Source organism: Patiria miniata, unplaced genomic scaffold (assembly GCF_015706575.1).
Source record: "Patiria miniata isolate m_02_andy unplaced genomic scaffold, ASM1570657v1 HiC_scaffold_13, whole genome shotgun sequence".
NCBI classification, from domain to species: domain Eukaryota; kingdom Metazoa; phylum Echinodermata; class Asteroidea; order Valvatida; family Asterinidae; genus Patiria; species Patiria miniata.
Genome location: NW_024037051.1, coordinates 6,078,905 through 6,095,734, shown reverse-complemented (window position 1 = coordinate 6,095,734; position 16,830 = coordinate 6,078,905). Strand labels below are relative to the sequence as shown.

General features: G+C 41.3%; 1 protein-coding gene across 1 annotated transcript; it reads right to left on the bottom strand.

Annotated features, from left to right (window-relative positions):
• Window positions 1-2,276: 2,276 nt before the first annotated feature.
• Window positions 2,277-12,068, bottom strand: LOC119721532 (disintegrin and metalloproteinase domain-containing protein 28-like). The gene is made up of 4 exons (XM_038191611.1): window positions 11,970-12,068; window positions 3,626-3,698; window positions 2,799-3,088; window positions 2,277-2,576 (listed from the first exon to the last, which is right to left on the bottom strand). Exons 1-4 carry the CDS (start codon window positions 12,027-12,029, stop codon window positions 2,277-2,279), a joined length of 723 nt encoding a protein of 240 aa, XP_038047539.1. The 5' UTR covers window positions 12,030-12,068.
• Window positions 12,069-16,830: the final 4,762 nt, after the last annotated feature.

The window sequence follows — 16,830 nt, the reverse complement described above, 5'->3', positions numbered from 1 at the left end:
AGAAACACAGTTTCAGTCCAAGGATAAATGTAGCCTGGACACGTTAGACTTGATGCAATATTAAAATAATACTTCATATGGGCTTCAGCGAATCCATTCTTCATTAGAGATAAACTTCTTCAATATGAACTTCAACTTTAATTTGTTCCATGACTCGCTTCCATGTGAAGCTGTGAGATAACTACATGACTTGTATAGGCTTATTCGTCATAAACCTACCTCATGTACTCCAAAGACCTTGACGTACGTCAGCCTGGGAACCAGCGCAGTTCCTCTCAGAGAACTCAATCGCAAAACATTTTTCACCTTAATTATAAATAAGAATGAGAAAGCAAAGAGGAAAAATCGCTAAGAGAATACTTGTAAATATGCGTCCTTCATCACCAACAATGGTAGGCGCACAATGTGAAGAGCCTTCTCAAAAGGTACCAAAATAAGGCGAAAATGGTGACGACAAAATAATAATAGCAAAAAGATAATGGGGGAGTGGTCGAGCAACACCTTTTTGGTCAACTGACTGCATCTGGCCTTCAAATTCATTTTGATTAGATAATGACGCCAATTAAACGCCGCCAATGGGCGCAGGAAAATAACTCAACAAAGGCCACTATCTGTATCGCAATGTGGTATGAAAGACTAGTATAAGCTCAAGCACATGTAGGCCAATTTTCCCTTATTTCCAACCGACCTTTTTATTTAGGCCTACCTTTTTTCTTCACAACAGTTCCCGCTTTTCAACATTATTTGATGCTTTAGTGACACACTAGGTACACATTGATTAATGGAAAGTGTTTTAAAGGCACGTATAGGGTTTACTGCTTTTGTGCACTTGTTTTCGTTTGAAGCAATAGCTTCAAAGTTTAGGTAGGGTGCATCCTGCTGAAAGTTTTGCTTTATATGAATGCAGGAACAAAACATGTCTGGTAACTGGTATCCGTCGCTCACGCACGTTTAAAGTTGCCCGCGGGCACCCTTTCAAAACATCCGTCAGGTTTAGTTTTCTTCCGAATCATTTCGCAGGGTGTTTGATAACGGTGTTACGCTGGATAATGTAGTAACCAACGGATAACGTATCACCAACCGATAATGTAACATAAATTGACCCATGGTGTGGCAACATTTACTACACCATCGGTCAATGTTTTTTACATTATCGGTTATAGTGCTATAGCATCGGTCAATTTGTGTGAGACATTATCGGTCGGTGATACGCTATGCGTTGGTTACTACATTCTTCTCAGTGGTAACAAACAATCTGATGTTCGCTTTGAGCAAGGTTTCTGTCATTGATATACTGTCATACGAATACTCACCGCGTTGAAGAGGGCGTTAAGGCACGTGGTGGTTGCGCTGGTGCCCCCTTTGCGAACATTTAAGTCTGGATCGGAAATGAATGCCAGCTCCAGATATTTCGTTGCCTTCGTGTCAATCGGCAAGGCTTCTGGCGGCTCGTCAGCAAACACTATATTATAAATTACAATAAAAAGCAACAAACACAAGAGAGAAAGAATACAAGGCACCAGTCTATTACGAAAATCCAAAGACATAAAGTATGCTATATGGTACCCAACCAACAGTTGCTAGCTCACGTCACAGATAAGAAGATGTGAAACCTCGGTCTTATAACTGGTTTGGCTTCGGGTCTAGATTTTGTTGTTCGCTGATCCCTGACAACGTCAAAACCAACAAATTGCATTATACAAAACTGTTTCTGATTATTTAAAGGTTGGCCCGTCCGTATCCATTTTGTTTTGTGAAATCGGGAAATAAATTTAGCCAGCGTTCCACCAAGAGCTTAATAAGAAATCGCCCGAAACCAATGATAAAACCACGGATTGAGAAATGCGTTTTAAGTCTGGTTTCGGGTTTAGCATTACATGCTACAGGTATAGAACCACAAGGTGGGAGTCCGCGACACGGTGTATGTTTGTTGTATCACTATGGAGGAAGGAAAACAGACGGCCGCTGTATATGAGCGTACATTATTCGCGAACATAATGTGACGTGAACAAAAACTGGCAACGCGAACGGCGCGGCGTAAGTCATTGCAAATATTTTTCGCAAATAAGGTTTGCTTTTATTTTGGGACTCGAGTCGTATTAGCCTTCCTCGAGTCGAGTTAAGTCATTGTGATGAGGGACTCGAGTCGAGTCGAGTCATTTGCTCCCGTGACTCGAGTCGAGTCGAGTCATTTACCCGTCGGGACTCGAGTCGAGTCGAGTCGCCAAAAAAATGTGACTCGAGTCGGACTCGAGTCGAGTCATTGACTCGAGTCATTACAACTTTAGTTGAGCATTCCAGTTTTCAGCTTCAGAATGAATGATCTGCGTCAGAAATGTGAGTTCTTTATTGTTTTGACTTACATGCGGAATTTGTTTTAAAAGTGTGATCAATAAAAACAAAATCAAATAAATTATATTACGTTCTGTCTCGCAGAATGCCCCTCTTTCCACTGGTCTGTTCCTATAGGCAACGTGCGGGTGACCGCGACCAACATCTCGCTTGACGGCATCCTCGTCATCTAGTGGCTCGATGTAAAGCTCACCACGGCCATGGTTGCGAAATATGACCGCCATCTTGCAAAAAAGACACCATTCAGAAAATAAAACAACCGAATAAAAGGCATGCAAACAGACCTTTGGTGTCGGCTCCAGACAAGGTTTACTTTTGAAATAATTCCTTTCATTATTTATTTGGGAAATATCATAACTTATTCCAATCAATGATACTATATACCCTTCTTCAAACATTTTGGTGGCAGCTATGGGATTCACCGAAGCACTAGGCCTATGACTTACCAAGCCGTCACAAACGGTTACGGATGCAAGAGAGTCCTTTTCACCGGCTACCTTCCCTGTGTAGACGCAGTCAGTCCGAAGTGGCACTTTCTGGATGCCTTCATCTGTGTAGATCTCAACCTTGAGTCCAGGGGCATAATTACTGTCGTCGTGGTCTACGATGAGGTTAAGCGTCTCTCCAAAGGCTTCGACTTCCAGTTCTAAGAATGAGGCGGCAGTGGCTCCCTTGCCAACACTCCTCTTGCCTTCAGCTTCGACTACGAGTGGGTACACAATCTCATATTCCGGGGCTACAAAGAAAGGAAATTTAATTGTTATCTTCTTCAGTGCTATGACCTTCTTAGGTGACTTCTCTCAACAATACCCCTTTCAAACTTATTGCAACATGTAATGAGCGTGCACAAAGAAATGCATTGTGGTCATGCGTTGTGGAATACTTAGTTTAATAGCTACAATCCCGCCAAAGTGGTTGGGACACTTCCTTGGCCTTTCCCCCGCTCCCCGGTCAATGTTGTTCTCTCCAGCTATTGGAGCACACGCCGCGCAATGAGAGACAACATTGAGCGGGGGCAAGGGGGTTGGGGCCCTAAATGGTGATGCTGAAACGAAATAGTTTTGCAAACGACGCAAAAGTTTGCGACAACCTTCAATAGTTTTGCAAATAAACCCAATACATGTATTATACTTCGTATAAGCAAATTTTTTGTGGCAATAATTATATTTTCTATGTTTCGAGAGACAATCATGATTTTTTCATATTCGGTTCCAAGGCACCAAAATAAAACGATGTTTTAGCGCGGTTGCCCACATCAATTGTGCCACAATACCTTTTTCGTGGCTTTCAACACCGAAGTAGCGAAAAAGCTCCTCCGTTGCAAATTCAAGATCTTTGTTACGAACCTATACAGCGAAAAAAAATAAGAAATATGAGTGTTTTTCATGTATATTTAATACACCCAAAACCACACCTTTTTATACTTCTTTGGAAATCATTTATAATTGGGTGGTGTCTTTTACACATTTGTAAATAAATTAAATAACTCTTAATGAAATGTATGGATGACTGGTCATTCTATTTATAGTGCATCACATCCGCACGGGAGTTGTGAGCTGTACATGGCACTTAAAAAAGAATCACAGGGAACAAAGCAGAAAGCTGAATCCCATTTAGTACGTGGTTACATAATCATGAAAATGCAAATCATACAGGGTGTCCTGAAAATGATGGCGCATGTAAACCCCGCCATTTTCGCCAATTTACAACCGGAATTTACTGCAAATCGTGTAAGCACACGATCGTGTAAGCACACGATCTTCAAGGTTACAGATTTAGCTTGAGAAAACCGTTTGCTTAATTAAGATTGCTTTTGAAAATCCAGAGAAATGTTTGAATAACCGCAAAGCCCAAAACACCATTCTCTGCCACTTTTAGGAAGCGAGTGCTTCAAAGGTCAGACAATGCCAGCATGGCTCTTTTTATAAGATTATCCCTATGGGTGTAAGACAAACATTCCATTCACACGACAATATAGGGTTTTGTTCTTATGTTGAAACGATTTAATAGTACAGACAGGTTCACTTTTTAAAACTTCAATGAAAGAGTTCAATTAAATATAAATAAATATTGCACACTCTGCTTAAAAATGTTAAACTCACTAACAGTAAAATGATTTGGTTTTAGATTGGGACTATACTGATTTTAACTGCTTCACAGAAAGTAGCTTCTTGGCTTTGCCGTTATTCAAACATATCTTTGGATTTTCAAAAGCTATCTCAATGAAACAAACGATCTTCTCAAGCTTAATCTATTATCTTGACGATGGTGTAAACATCTGTAGAAAATGTTTGTTGTAAACAGCGGCGGCGGAACGGGTTTGAAACGGGGGAGGGGGAGCACCCAAAAGGGGCACTTGCAAACCCGTGCTGAAATGGGGGGGGGGGGGGGGGGGGGGGGGGGGGGTACCATCTTTCAACATAGGGGGCGCTCTTCAAAACCAATGATTATATGCTAAACATACATTATGTGCCAATTTTCAGGGCGTCTTGTATGGATTATAGGACTTGGTTTTCATATTCCTCGTTTATATCAAAAAATTCTCTAACATTATTTGGAAAAGGTTACTTCTAAGAAATAGTAAGATACTTTAAGGGCATTTTTTATTTATCTCGAGGGGACACTTTAATGATCGAGGGGGCACATTTATGGCCTTAAAAGGGGCACTTGGGAAAATCTGGGGGGGGGCAAACGTACCCCCAGCCCAGCCCCCCCCCCCCCCCGGTTCCGCCGCCCCTGGTTGTAAATTAGCAAAAATGGAGGGGTTTACATGCACCATTTTTTTCAGGACGCCCTGTAAGTAAACGGAAAAAGCACTGAAGCCTGTACAACCAAGATGTAAAGGGAGACATGTGAAGCTTAAGTATGTGCCAGCAACAAGACAGCAGCCATTTTCTGCTTGACATATTCAAATTTTCACAAGATATTCATGCATGGCCGACTTGTAGTTGCACAAGAACATTGTACAGTGGGTATGTGGGTATCGAGGGGCTTAACCAATTCCCTACTCTATCAGGTAATGACCCTTGATTGCAAGGTTAATCTTGATATTGTAAGCACGGGTGAAAGATTGGATAGCCAAAACGCACGTAGAATCATTCAGCAAGAACGGGATAATCCGTTTCAGCTAATTGACACACGAAAGACTGAACAAAACAGGGTGCAGAAGGGGGAAAGGCTGGCTTCTCTCACCCAAGACAACCTACAACACGGATAAAATAAACTTAGCCGTTGGAAAGGTATGCCAAGGGTTGCAGTTAGTATACAAATACATATAATATTCAGAAGATACGGTGTCTGAAACGTAGACTCAGCACTTGACACCCGCGACACGAGTTGTTATCGAAAAACTCAAAGTTGAAAGGCCAAATAGTAGAAAGACGCCTCCTTTAGTAGAGTAAGCTAACACAATTCATAACAACTATTGTATTAATTACCAAAACCACCGGAAACACTGAGCAAGTGCACTGGGTGCACCTATACTAAGGCTTAATTTGAAATAACTTACGCAGTGCTTTCACACGGACTTATAGTAGGCAATTAATCAAGGTCCACAAAACAAACCAGTACATCAAACCCCGGTTAGTTTTACATGGGTAAAAGGTGGCTGGATCAAGTTTAGCTAACAAACATAATTCATCCTGTACAACATAAATGATTCAAGCAAAAATTGAAAGTTCTTGACAAATTGATTACAGATAGTAAGTCAGAGTATAACCAAGTCAATTTTACTAATCCTGTTCAGGTAATGTTAGAAAAAATAGTATTACGGAAATTAAGTCATTGTATCAATGAAAGTCAGGTAATGTTATTAAATAACCATCAAAGTAACTTTAATGATGGTAAGAGATTATGGGAAAGTAATCCCGAATATACGACATGACATGTTGCCCTTAAAAGGCCAAGAAAGAATGAAAAGAACAAAATAACCGGAAATAAATATTGGTGAATTTAGAAATAGTTCGAAAAAAAGTAAAAAAAAAAAATAATAATAATAAATAAATATAAAAATCAAAAAATAAAGTCAAGATTATAGAGCATGGTAATCAAGGAATATTGCAAAAAGAGTTGTAAACAACAGGTACCACAGTAAAGATAAGGTCTCAATTTTTTGAAAAAAAGAAAATGATATTCTGGAAGCAACGCCAGCGTTAGCAAGATTACTAAAAGTTCGTGATAGATAAGGGAATATAAGGCAACTGTTTGAAAAGCGACCTTTAAATTGAAGAAGGTCAACAGGTTATTGGAAGGCTAAATATTCATATTCATATTCATATTTTATTAGACCAATTTGCAGCCGGACGCTGAATTGCATGGTTATTACAAGAAAATAAAAAACCACTAGAAAATTCAACAAGAAAATTCAACAAGAAAAATTTGAATTTAAAATGAATAAGAATTACAGAACTTCATGTATCTACAGTTTAAATATAAATCTAAAAACACACAAAAGGGGACATAACATTATTATTGTTATTATTGCTGCTAAGGAATTCTGGTTCAGGAGTTTTGTCAGAGAGGGAATTGCACTATTGCCATACCTATTTGTTTTGTGATGTGGAATCTGGTAAATGTTGGATTGTCTCAGAGTCATTTTGTGGGTGCTATTGTTAGGAGGAAAACATTCTGCATATCTAACTGATTTTGTACATTTACTAGCAAATGGGGAACAGAGATGGAGTCTTTCTGTCCTCCAGAGTTTGAAGGCCTAACCGATCACAAGCGATTGAGTATGACTCATAGTCAGCTCCAAGAATAATACGACACGCACGCTTTTGAATGCGTTCAAGTTGATATGTCTGATTATTTCTGATGTTACCATGCCAAACTGGGGCTGCATGCTCACAAATTGGACGGACATAACAAGTATACACAGAGACCAAGTCGTCGATAGGCAAACCAAACTCTTTCAGGCGGCCAAGCACGTATAACCTACGACTACTTTTTGAGACCATATCATAACCTGAGATTGCCAGCCAAGATTAGATTGGACTATCAGGCCCAAAAGCCTAGTCTCGGACACCACCCCAAGCTCAATCCCACCAATTTTAAGACAAGGTGGTGTTGGAGGGTCTTTTTTGAAGCAAACTTGCATAACTTTGCATTTGGTAGGATTGAGCCTGAGGTGGCTGTCCTTCGTCCACGCATCCAGGCCTTCAAGATCAAATCCAATCTGGCTAGATTTATTAGCATGACGGACCTCTGCAAGTGTCAGATCGTCTACATATTTAAAGCTTAAAGCTCAACTTAACTAGAGATGAACGTTCCAAAATATTGGAAATAAAGGAATGTTACGAGAAAGGTTGGTAGTTAGTGGCGCAAAGATTACAATTTAGCACTAGGATATTATCAGAACCAGAACTTAATAAAGCCATGAGTCAGAACAATTGAAGCAATTAATAAATAAGTTCAAAACACGCCGATCTACGGAGTTATAAACTTGGTTGCCACTTGTGGAGCCGGATTGGGAATTTCCCCGTGTTTTTTTCCTCAAAAAGTTTTTTTACGGGGTTTTCGCCCATCCCGTCAATCTGCAGGATAAATATTTTACTCAATAATATGAATGAGCCGTATTGGTTTAAAGCACAAAATCTAGAGAAAACTTGATGGCCTACAACCAGACATTACACAGGCAATAGGTAAAACATTAATGCAACACACTTTTCTGTGATTGTAAAGATATAATGACAAAGACAATACAGCAGGAAAACATCGGAAATTTTAAACAAGGTAATAGGTGCCCCTTTTACCCTTGTTTTCAATCTCAAGGTTGTTCTGCCATATCAAGAAACTCCAAATGTAAGGGCACAAGTGTGATGCCATCTCAAACACATACCTTAATGTCACAAATAGTTCAGCACAATGCGGGACCAGAATCCTGGACATTTGGCTGTTTTAGCGGTATTGCTATTTAATAGTTTGTTGTTATGATACAGGTATATGGTACGGAGCTTTTAAAGGGACATAGGTGAAAAAAAAAAATTGAAAAAATCATCGTAAGAATGAAAAAAATCTGCGTTCGAACGAAAAAAAATCTGCGTTCGAACGAAAAAAATCTGCGTTCGAACGAAAAAAATCTGCGTTCGAACGAAAAAAATCTGCGTTCGAACGAAAAAAATCTGCGTTCGAAAGAAAAAAATCTGCGTTCGAACGAAAAAAATCTGCGTTCGAACGAAAAAAAATCTGCGTTCGAACGAAAAAAATCTGCGTTCGAACGAAAAAAATCTGCGTTCGAACGAAACAAATCTGCGTTCGAACGAAAAAAAATCTGCGTTCGAACGAAAAAAATCTGCGTTCGAACGAAAAAAAATCTGCGTTCGAACGAAAAAAATCTGCGTTCGAACGAAAAAGCTGTTTGCTGTTTGCTGTAAGCTGTTTGCCCTCCCTGTGCTGCCCCACCACTTATGTGGGTGATTTGGTCATGTTTTTTCAGGTCCTACATGCATGACATATGTGCCTAATGTAGGTCCGTGGCCCAAGTACAGGAATTTCAATAACTGGTCTTAAAGCAGTCTATGAGCTTTCAAACGGTCTTACTAGGGCTTGCTGTTAGTTGGTCATGAAGTTTAACCATTGCAATGAAGATCTAGCTAATTGTCCTTCTTTTTTTAAGAGTCCCTATCCTGTTACAATACTAGCTACAACACAACCCCCCCCCCCCCCACTCCATCAGTCCCACCCATTATGCTATGCTGAGGCAACACACTTATGAGACATTTTTAAAAGTAATTTGCCTTTTTGGTTTCTTTTTATAAAGTGAGGCAAGTTTTTAAAAAATAATTAAAAAAGGCTATATAATTATCTTTCAAATTTTTCAGGTAAAAAAATATAACTGGTCGTCATTGTGATTTTCAGAAATTTGTCTATCCACAAATCCTTTACAGTATAAATTTTCATTCCTAACCCTTGTAATAGTTCCAAACTTTAGAAGCGACTGACATGTATATATTGTTTGATCATTTCTGGCTTTCAATAAGCCTATTTTACTAGTCTAACACTTGTACATGTACATGTACTTTCTGCTTCCTAACTTTCAGATACGGGATTCACTAATTAGCTGATTCCTACTCATACTCATAGCAATCGACAAACATGTCGGGCTATTCTGATAGCCATGGCTAGCCCGACATGTTTTTTGGTGGCCCATGGATAACCAGTTAAATGTGGAGAAACTGTTGCACTTACAAGAGCATGATATGAGTCACATCATGACTGATACGTTTTACATGTTTGGTACAACAGTTTTCAGGGCAAAGAATGTTTTGACCCACAAAAATCACCCACATAAGTGGTGGGGCAGCACAGGGAGGGCAAACAGCTTACAGCAAACAGCAAACAGCTTTTTCGTTCGAACGCAGATTTTTTTCGTTCGAACGCGAACGCAGATTTTTTTCGTTCGAACGCAGATTTTTTTCGTTCGAACGCAGATTTTTTTCGTTCGAACGCAGATTTGTTTCGTTCGAACGCAGATTTTTTTCGTTCGAACGCAGATTTTTTTCGTTCGAACGCAGATTTTTTCGTTCGAACGCAGATTTTTTTCGTTCGAACGCAGATTTTTTTCGTTCGAACGCAGATTTTTTCGTTCGAACGCAGATTTTTTTCGTTCGAACGCAGATTTTTTTCGTTCGAACGCAGATTTTTTTCGTTCGAACGCAGATTTTTTTCGTTCGAACGCAGATTTTTTTCGTTCGAACGCAGATTTTTTTTCGTTCGAACGCAGATTTTTTTCGTTCGAACGCAGATTTGTTTCGTTCGAACGCAGATTTTTTTTCGTTCGAACGCAGATTTTTTTCGTTCGAACGCAGATTTTTTTCGTTCGAACGCAGATTTTTTTCGTTCGAACGCAGATTTTTTTCGTTCGAACGCAGATTTTTTTCGTTCGAACGCAGATTTTTTTCGTTCGAACGCAGATTTTTTTCGTTCGAACGCAGATTTTTTTCGTTCGAACGCAGATTTTTTTCGTTCGAACGCAGATTTTTTTCGTTCGAACGCAGATTTTTTTCGTTCGAACGCAGATTTTTTTTCGTTCGAACGCAGATTTTTTTTCTTTCTAACGAAGATGTTTTCAATTTTTTTTTTCATCTATGTCCCTTTAAAAGCTCCGTAATATGGCAATATGCTAGGCAGAAAAGGGTCAGGAAGCACATCATGAAGTGTGGTTCATAAATAGTACAGAAAATCTTAATTACTACAGTGCCTTCATGAAATAACATCACAGCAACAACGCGCGAAATTGTCATGAGAAAAAGAAAAACTGGCAAATGCCAAATAGTTCCGAAAGTGCACGTTACATAATAACATTAACCCGAAAGGGAGGTCAGATGTAAGGTTTACATTTAGCAGGAGTAGCAAGTGCAGAATATATTTTAGAGTAAAATCTATGTCACGATCCCCTAAAAGATAATGAATGTTTTCTAATGTTTAGATGTAAATATTATTTCACGGCCGGCCAAGTGTTCCCTGCAATAGAAGGGAAGTGAGTCCAAGCGACACTGAGCTTTTATTAGGGGAGCCGCCCCGCACAAAAACAACAGCAATGCGCGGGTCGATTAGTGGCAAAATGCCCCGCAAAGCACAGCTCAGTGTTAGTTGCAAAGGATAAACAGGGATGAATTATAACGAAGTGGATGAGTATGCACAGGAATGACAGATAAAGGTTAACTGAAATATCATGAATAAAGCTAACGACAATAATTAGGGTGTGTGGGTGTGCGTGTGAAAACACCGGCAATCGTGGACGTAGGACAAAAGAGTTGGGGCACAAACAATACGTCCACACAAAACCAATGAGAGCTGTTGCTAAAAAGTTAGATAACAAACAAAGGAAAGAGGATTAGGAACAATGGGACGTCCACGATTGCCGGTGTTTACGTGTGTGGCACAAGGGCGGATCCGGGGGGGGGGGCAAAAGGGGGCCATGCCTCCCCCCCCCCCAAACGAAACCAATTTTTGTTTTGTATGTGACATCGCAATAAAGGCAGGCAATGAGTACACCACCATCTTTTCCTCAAAAAAAACCCACGCCGTAATTTTTTTGACCCACTTTTTGGGGGGAGCAAATTTTTTTGGGCCCCCCCCCCCCAAATTGTGTTCTGGATCCGCCCTTGGTGTGGCAGAGGAGACAACACAGTGTTTCCCCATTTTAGGAAAACAGGTTTATAGAGGCATTTTTGGGTTAGGTTTACAGGTGGCAAAATGAAGAGAAACACTAAAGGGGATCATAGGGGGGGAAATGGGTTGAGTTTTCACAGTTTGAGAAAAATGAGTTTTTTTTGACTGCATGGTTTTTCTTAACTACGAAACCAAGGGAATGTCCACACTTGGTATGTAACGTAAACATGCGTGGACTAAGCTGCTGATTGGTCTATTTGGATGTACAGGGAGAGCAATCTTAACATTATTCAGGTTGGTACAGGTTTTTGAAAACCATTTGTCTGACAGGATAACATTCAGCTGTAATTTAAAAAGTTGTGCAAAAAGCTGTATCCAAAAAAAGACATAATAAACGAGGTATTATGAAGTAACCTGGATGTTAGTAAAATAAATATCGACACAATAATCGGCAATGTTCGAAAATTATCTTGCAAAGATGCACTGAATGAAGAGTCTATACGTACCCCTGGCTTGGAGTAAGCCGTGTAGGCCAGCACGGCAAGCACGACAATCTTCAGCATCATTCTGCAGCTGTTGAGTCGTAGGAATGACGAATTTGGGTCATTTTGTGGGCGATTTATAGACTGCGTTTGGGCTTGTCCATGCGCCCAAACCCCCGTTTTTTGTACAACGGGAGACAAACAGAAGCCCTCACACCGTCTCATGCAGCCCCAGAAAGCGCTTCTTGGTGCCCAATGCAAACGTCCTTGTTACCCTACCAGCATCAATAAACACTTCAGAATTATGGGCTTCACAATTACATTCGAATACTTCAAACGTTATAAGTTAATAAACGTGAAGAGACCACTTAATCGTAAAACTATACTTATAGGTACACTTGTACTGTTTCTTTTAATTAAATAATGAATAGGCCTAGGGGCTAATGGGGCTTCAAATTGATTGCATCCGTAGGCCAATGCTGAAATGCATTTAGAGCTGATGATGAAAAATCAACAAAGTAGACCCAGACGAATTTTGTGTTACTCTGAACGGTAAGGTAAGGCAGTAATATTTCCAGTGTTGAAGTCGAGGCCACAACCCGAGGCCAAGGCCGAGGCCACAACCTCCGAGGCCAAGGCCGAGGCCGAGGCCGAGGCCACAACCGCGAGGCCAAGGCCGAGGCCACCACCTCCGAGGCCAAGGCCGAGGCCGAGGCCAGCTATCAAAACACGTAATAAAATATATATCACTAAAACAAGGCTAAGATTATGTTGGAGTTTTAAAATCTTTTTAGTTGAATTCACTGAGTTTTGGAGTGCCTGGCTTACAAATTTACAGCTTGCAATGGGTTTCCTCTTGTAGGGAGTCCGGCGAATTTTATTTTTTAAAGAAAGAAATCTCAAGTTTTGTATCACTGAAAGCAAATTACACAACAAAATCAATGGCGTTTGAATCAGGCTCATAGGTGTTTGCCTTTTGGAGATACAACAATTTAAATGGCCAAATTTTGAGTTTCTATTCTATAAGATTTACATCATTTACTTTTAGCATGTTTTATAAATCATTTTCAAAACCTATCAAAATGCTTAATATCATAGGAATCCCCATTAAATAAACAACAACTTGAATTTTTGAATCAGGTTTTTACCACTCATAACCAAAAAGTTACGACCCCCCCCCCAACCTTCGCACTGTCCAGGCGCGCGCCGAACAAACACCGCGATGCGACCAGACAATGCCAGACGGCCTGTCGTTACGCACGGGCAAAGCATAGTTCCAATCCCGCTCCACACAACGGGATAAGTGTCCACGCATTATCACTGTTAATACCGCGGCCAATCCCGCTCCAAACAACACGGCAACATGGAAAATGCGTGCATGATATCACTCAGTTCATCAAAATGACCAATTCTCGGATCATCCGATTTGAATCCAATGGCTTTGAAGAATTTTAAGATCATGGCAAGAGGTAGGGAGTCCAGAGGTTTTGGCCATATATCTGCAACCACGCAAAATTAGGCAATTTCAAACCGTGCTTATACATGTAAGAAGTATCAACATATGGCTCTAAAAATACAAAAAGTAACCTGGTACCACGAGGAATACTGACTCCTATTATTAAAACATTCATTCAGAACTTTGCATTCATTTGGATGGAAAAACGAATTCTGAAATCGCGCTTTCCATATCGACCATTTGCGCCAAACATTACCGTGTGAGCCGGAACTTTCATTTAAATCACCGTGTAAAAATAAAATCTACTTGATAAATCGTAATTGTTTTTATCATATCTTTATGGGGGAAAATGGTACGGACTAGTACACTCGATCGTACCCAGAAAGTTCAGACTTTTACTGAAACAGGGCCTATAAAAAGAAATGATAAAGCTTGCCGCACCTTGCCGCAAATCATTTTTAAAGGTCGGGGTACAGAGGCGAAACGAGAAAATTGTGTACAACACTGCAACCAGACTAGTCTACTACCACATGTTATTGTACGCAAATGGGATCGGTGCCAGACTTATGTAGTCTGGCACGCGGTAACAGTTATAACGCTTGCACGCACGTGGAAAGCTGAAGCGCAGGCTAGGCGAAGATGCTACGTACGTGAGTACGTTCAATGCAACCATTTCCAGTTCATTCGTGCGTACATAATATGCGTTCGTTTCACGGAACCCACTGCGGCAGAATCTCGAGGGTTTGATACGGTAAAAAATTACAAATAAATTAGAATAGAAAACACATCAAAATGGGCCGAATCGACCGATTCGCCGAGGCCGGAAGGCTCCGAGGCCAAGGCCAAGGCCGAGGCCTTGCACCTCCGAGGCCAAGGCCGAGGCCGAGGCCATGAAAATCGGCCTCGAGGCCGGCCTCGAGGCCGAGGCCGGCCTCGAGGCCGAGGCCGGCCTCGAGACCTCCAACACTGAATATTCCCCATGAAGTCTCCGCTGGTCATTTCCCCCAAATGTATAGAAAAAGTGGCTCTCATCCCGAAGGTTTTCGGGGGGACCTGACTGGACAAAGATCGGGAAAATGTTATTTTGACCCTGAAAAGTACCAGGTGAAATGTGACCCGCCGTCCGGCTCAAATCTGACCTGCTGGCAGGGTTTTTTAAAGTGCACAGTACCGATAGGCGTTATATAAAAATGAACAACGGTCGGTCTCACGCTTCGCTTTCGAGAGATGTGCGTAGGAACGGCCTGAATTCTAGAGTTACTACAATGTGTCTTCGGTTCCTCCTCAACCGTGTCAACGAAGCTGAAAAACAAATAAACACACCAACAAACAAACAAACAAACAAACACTGCCAGCACTTAGCCCCCAAAAAAATCAATCCCATCCTTCACCCAAGGTTCGTACTTTGACGTTCATTTTGTTGAAGGAGTTCGCTAAGTTCAAGAGCTTTTCGAGCCTTTTCCCCACAAATTCATTAAACTCGAGTTAATGGATTTTTGAAGGTTGCCCCAAAACAATATCCGTAGTATCCGTATATAGTTTCATCAGCAATTTGAGTGAAACTTTTTTGCTGGTACGTAGCCCTAGAGGAAAAGTGACAATCTCGTGAGTTTTGACGTCACAGATATATACCTGAGTCAAGTGCAAAGAACAACTGACGCAAGCACAACCTCGTCCCCAGGGCTTACCTTATTTTCAACATCGTTTCCAATAGTAAGCCCTGAATGGGAAACTTTCTTCCTGTACCCTGATTCGATACCGCAATTAGCATGTAATGGGTTTATATCGTGTACTTGGTGTTGGTATTTCCAGCGTGCAATGGCGAGGTCGATTCACAGCTACCACAAAATCTGCTTCAAAAGTAACTGTACGAGTGCAGTGAAGGAGGAAGTTTTGGACAGAGTGACCAAAGTGGTTCGAGAGTGCCATCGGTCTTCACCCAGCCATGTCCATCCTCTGGTTTTGGGAGCTAGGTCGTAAATTTGGACGTGGTACCGCTTCAATTGATACACCCTGTAGCTTACTCGGTTGATTATGAGGGATGAGAGAGTCTTTGCAGGGTAGACAGAATTGCTGTTCAGGTTCTCCTCATCCCGAACCATCTTCTTGAGCATCACTGTCCTCGCCTCATCTCGTCATCATGAGTGAGGCGAGCATGACTGTAGCAAGCAGGTGAATTCCTCCAACAACTCATAAATCTCCTGCCTCATCAGCTTCCACTCCACAAACTCCCTGATGCCTAAAAGCATCTTGATATTTGGGGAATTTCTGCGGTATGGGACGACTTTCAGTCCTCCCCGTGAAAGGTAGATGATCATCAGTGCAGGACAGTAGTTCTACACCAGTGACATCGACCACCCTCCTCTTCTCGCCCACACAAGTCATGTGGGGACAGAAGGAATTGTGGAAAGAAGAGATCGGTCATTGTGTGGCATGAATTCACGATTGAGTGGCCCAGTTTCGTAGAGTGAAAAGGTGTTTTTTTCTCTGAATATATTTTGATTAGTTGCTGTAGATAATGTAAACTGTGGATGAAGACAATGTTTGTGTCTGGTGTATGAACATCGGCATTCCAGCCTCAACCGCGTATCGATCAGGTAAAGGATGACACGAGTATCCGTTTTCTCCTGCTTTGACATGAGGCTGTGGATCACAGACAAGTCATCAACTTCATCAGTTGATGTAGCCTCCTTTGTACTGCTCCAACGGTTCTCATCGTGTAGGACGAGGCACACCATCCATCTGCATCAAATTATGAAGTTGATGTGTGGTGAGACCCAAAGCCTCGTGTCCAAGCAGCAGGGAACGGATACTAATCAAATTATATCCAGAGAAGAAAAAAAAACACCTTTTCACTCTACGAAACTGGACCACTCGTACGTGAATGCATGCCACACATTGACCGATCTCTTTTCCCCCCACAATTCCTTTTGCCCTCACATGACTTGTGTAGCACTGCCGCTGGAACAAACTTTTGCCAGGGGGTGCTGGTCGGACGTTTCACGCCCTCGTCTACTAGAGCGTTCTTCAGACGACCACCAATCCCAATGATACCATCAGCAGACAACACTGGGTCAAGCTTGTAAAGAGGACTTGTCTTCTTGATGTAGTCCTTTGACCTTTTGGAATCTACCTTGTCCTTCTGGAGGAACTTCAATTCTTCACAAAAGGACTGTCTCTGGATATATAATATGATATCATCCTCTGCTCTCGTCATCTCATCTACGGTCAGGAGCATCGGCATGTCTACTGTTGTTCTTTGCCTTGGCTCGCAAGTAGTTTTTCACCCGCAACAATCATGCCACAACAGGAATGCCTCTTCAACAACCTGTCTACCACATCGTCTACAACACATACAGTAACCACCTCCTTGTCTGGCTTTATCTCTGGATCTTCATCTGCAAGATCTCTCAGGCTTGGTGATTTTGG

Coding starts and splice junctions, on each gene's coding strand:
- LOC119721532 (XM_038191611.1), bottom strand. CDS start 12,029: ATGATGCTGAAGATTGTCGTGCTTGCCGTGCTGGCCTACACGGCTTAC. Junction 3,699..11,969: donor CGGCTTACTCCAAGCCAGGG/GTACGTATAGAC, acceptor TTCGCTGTATAG/GTTCGTAACAAAGATCTTGA. Junction 3,089..3,625: donor TGTTGAAAGCCACGAAAAAG/GTATTGTGGCAC, acceptor CTTTCTTTGTAG/CCCCGGAATATGAGATTGTG.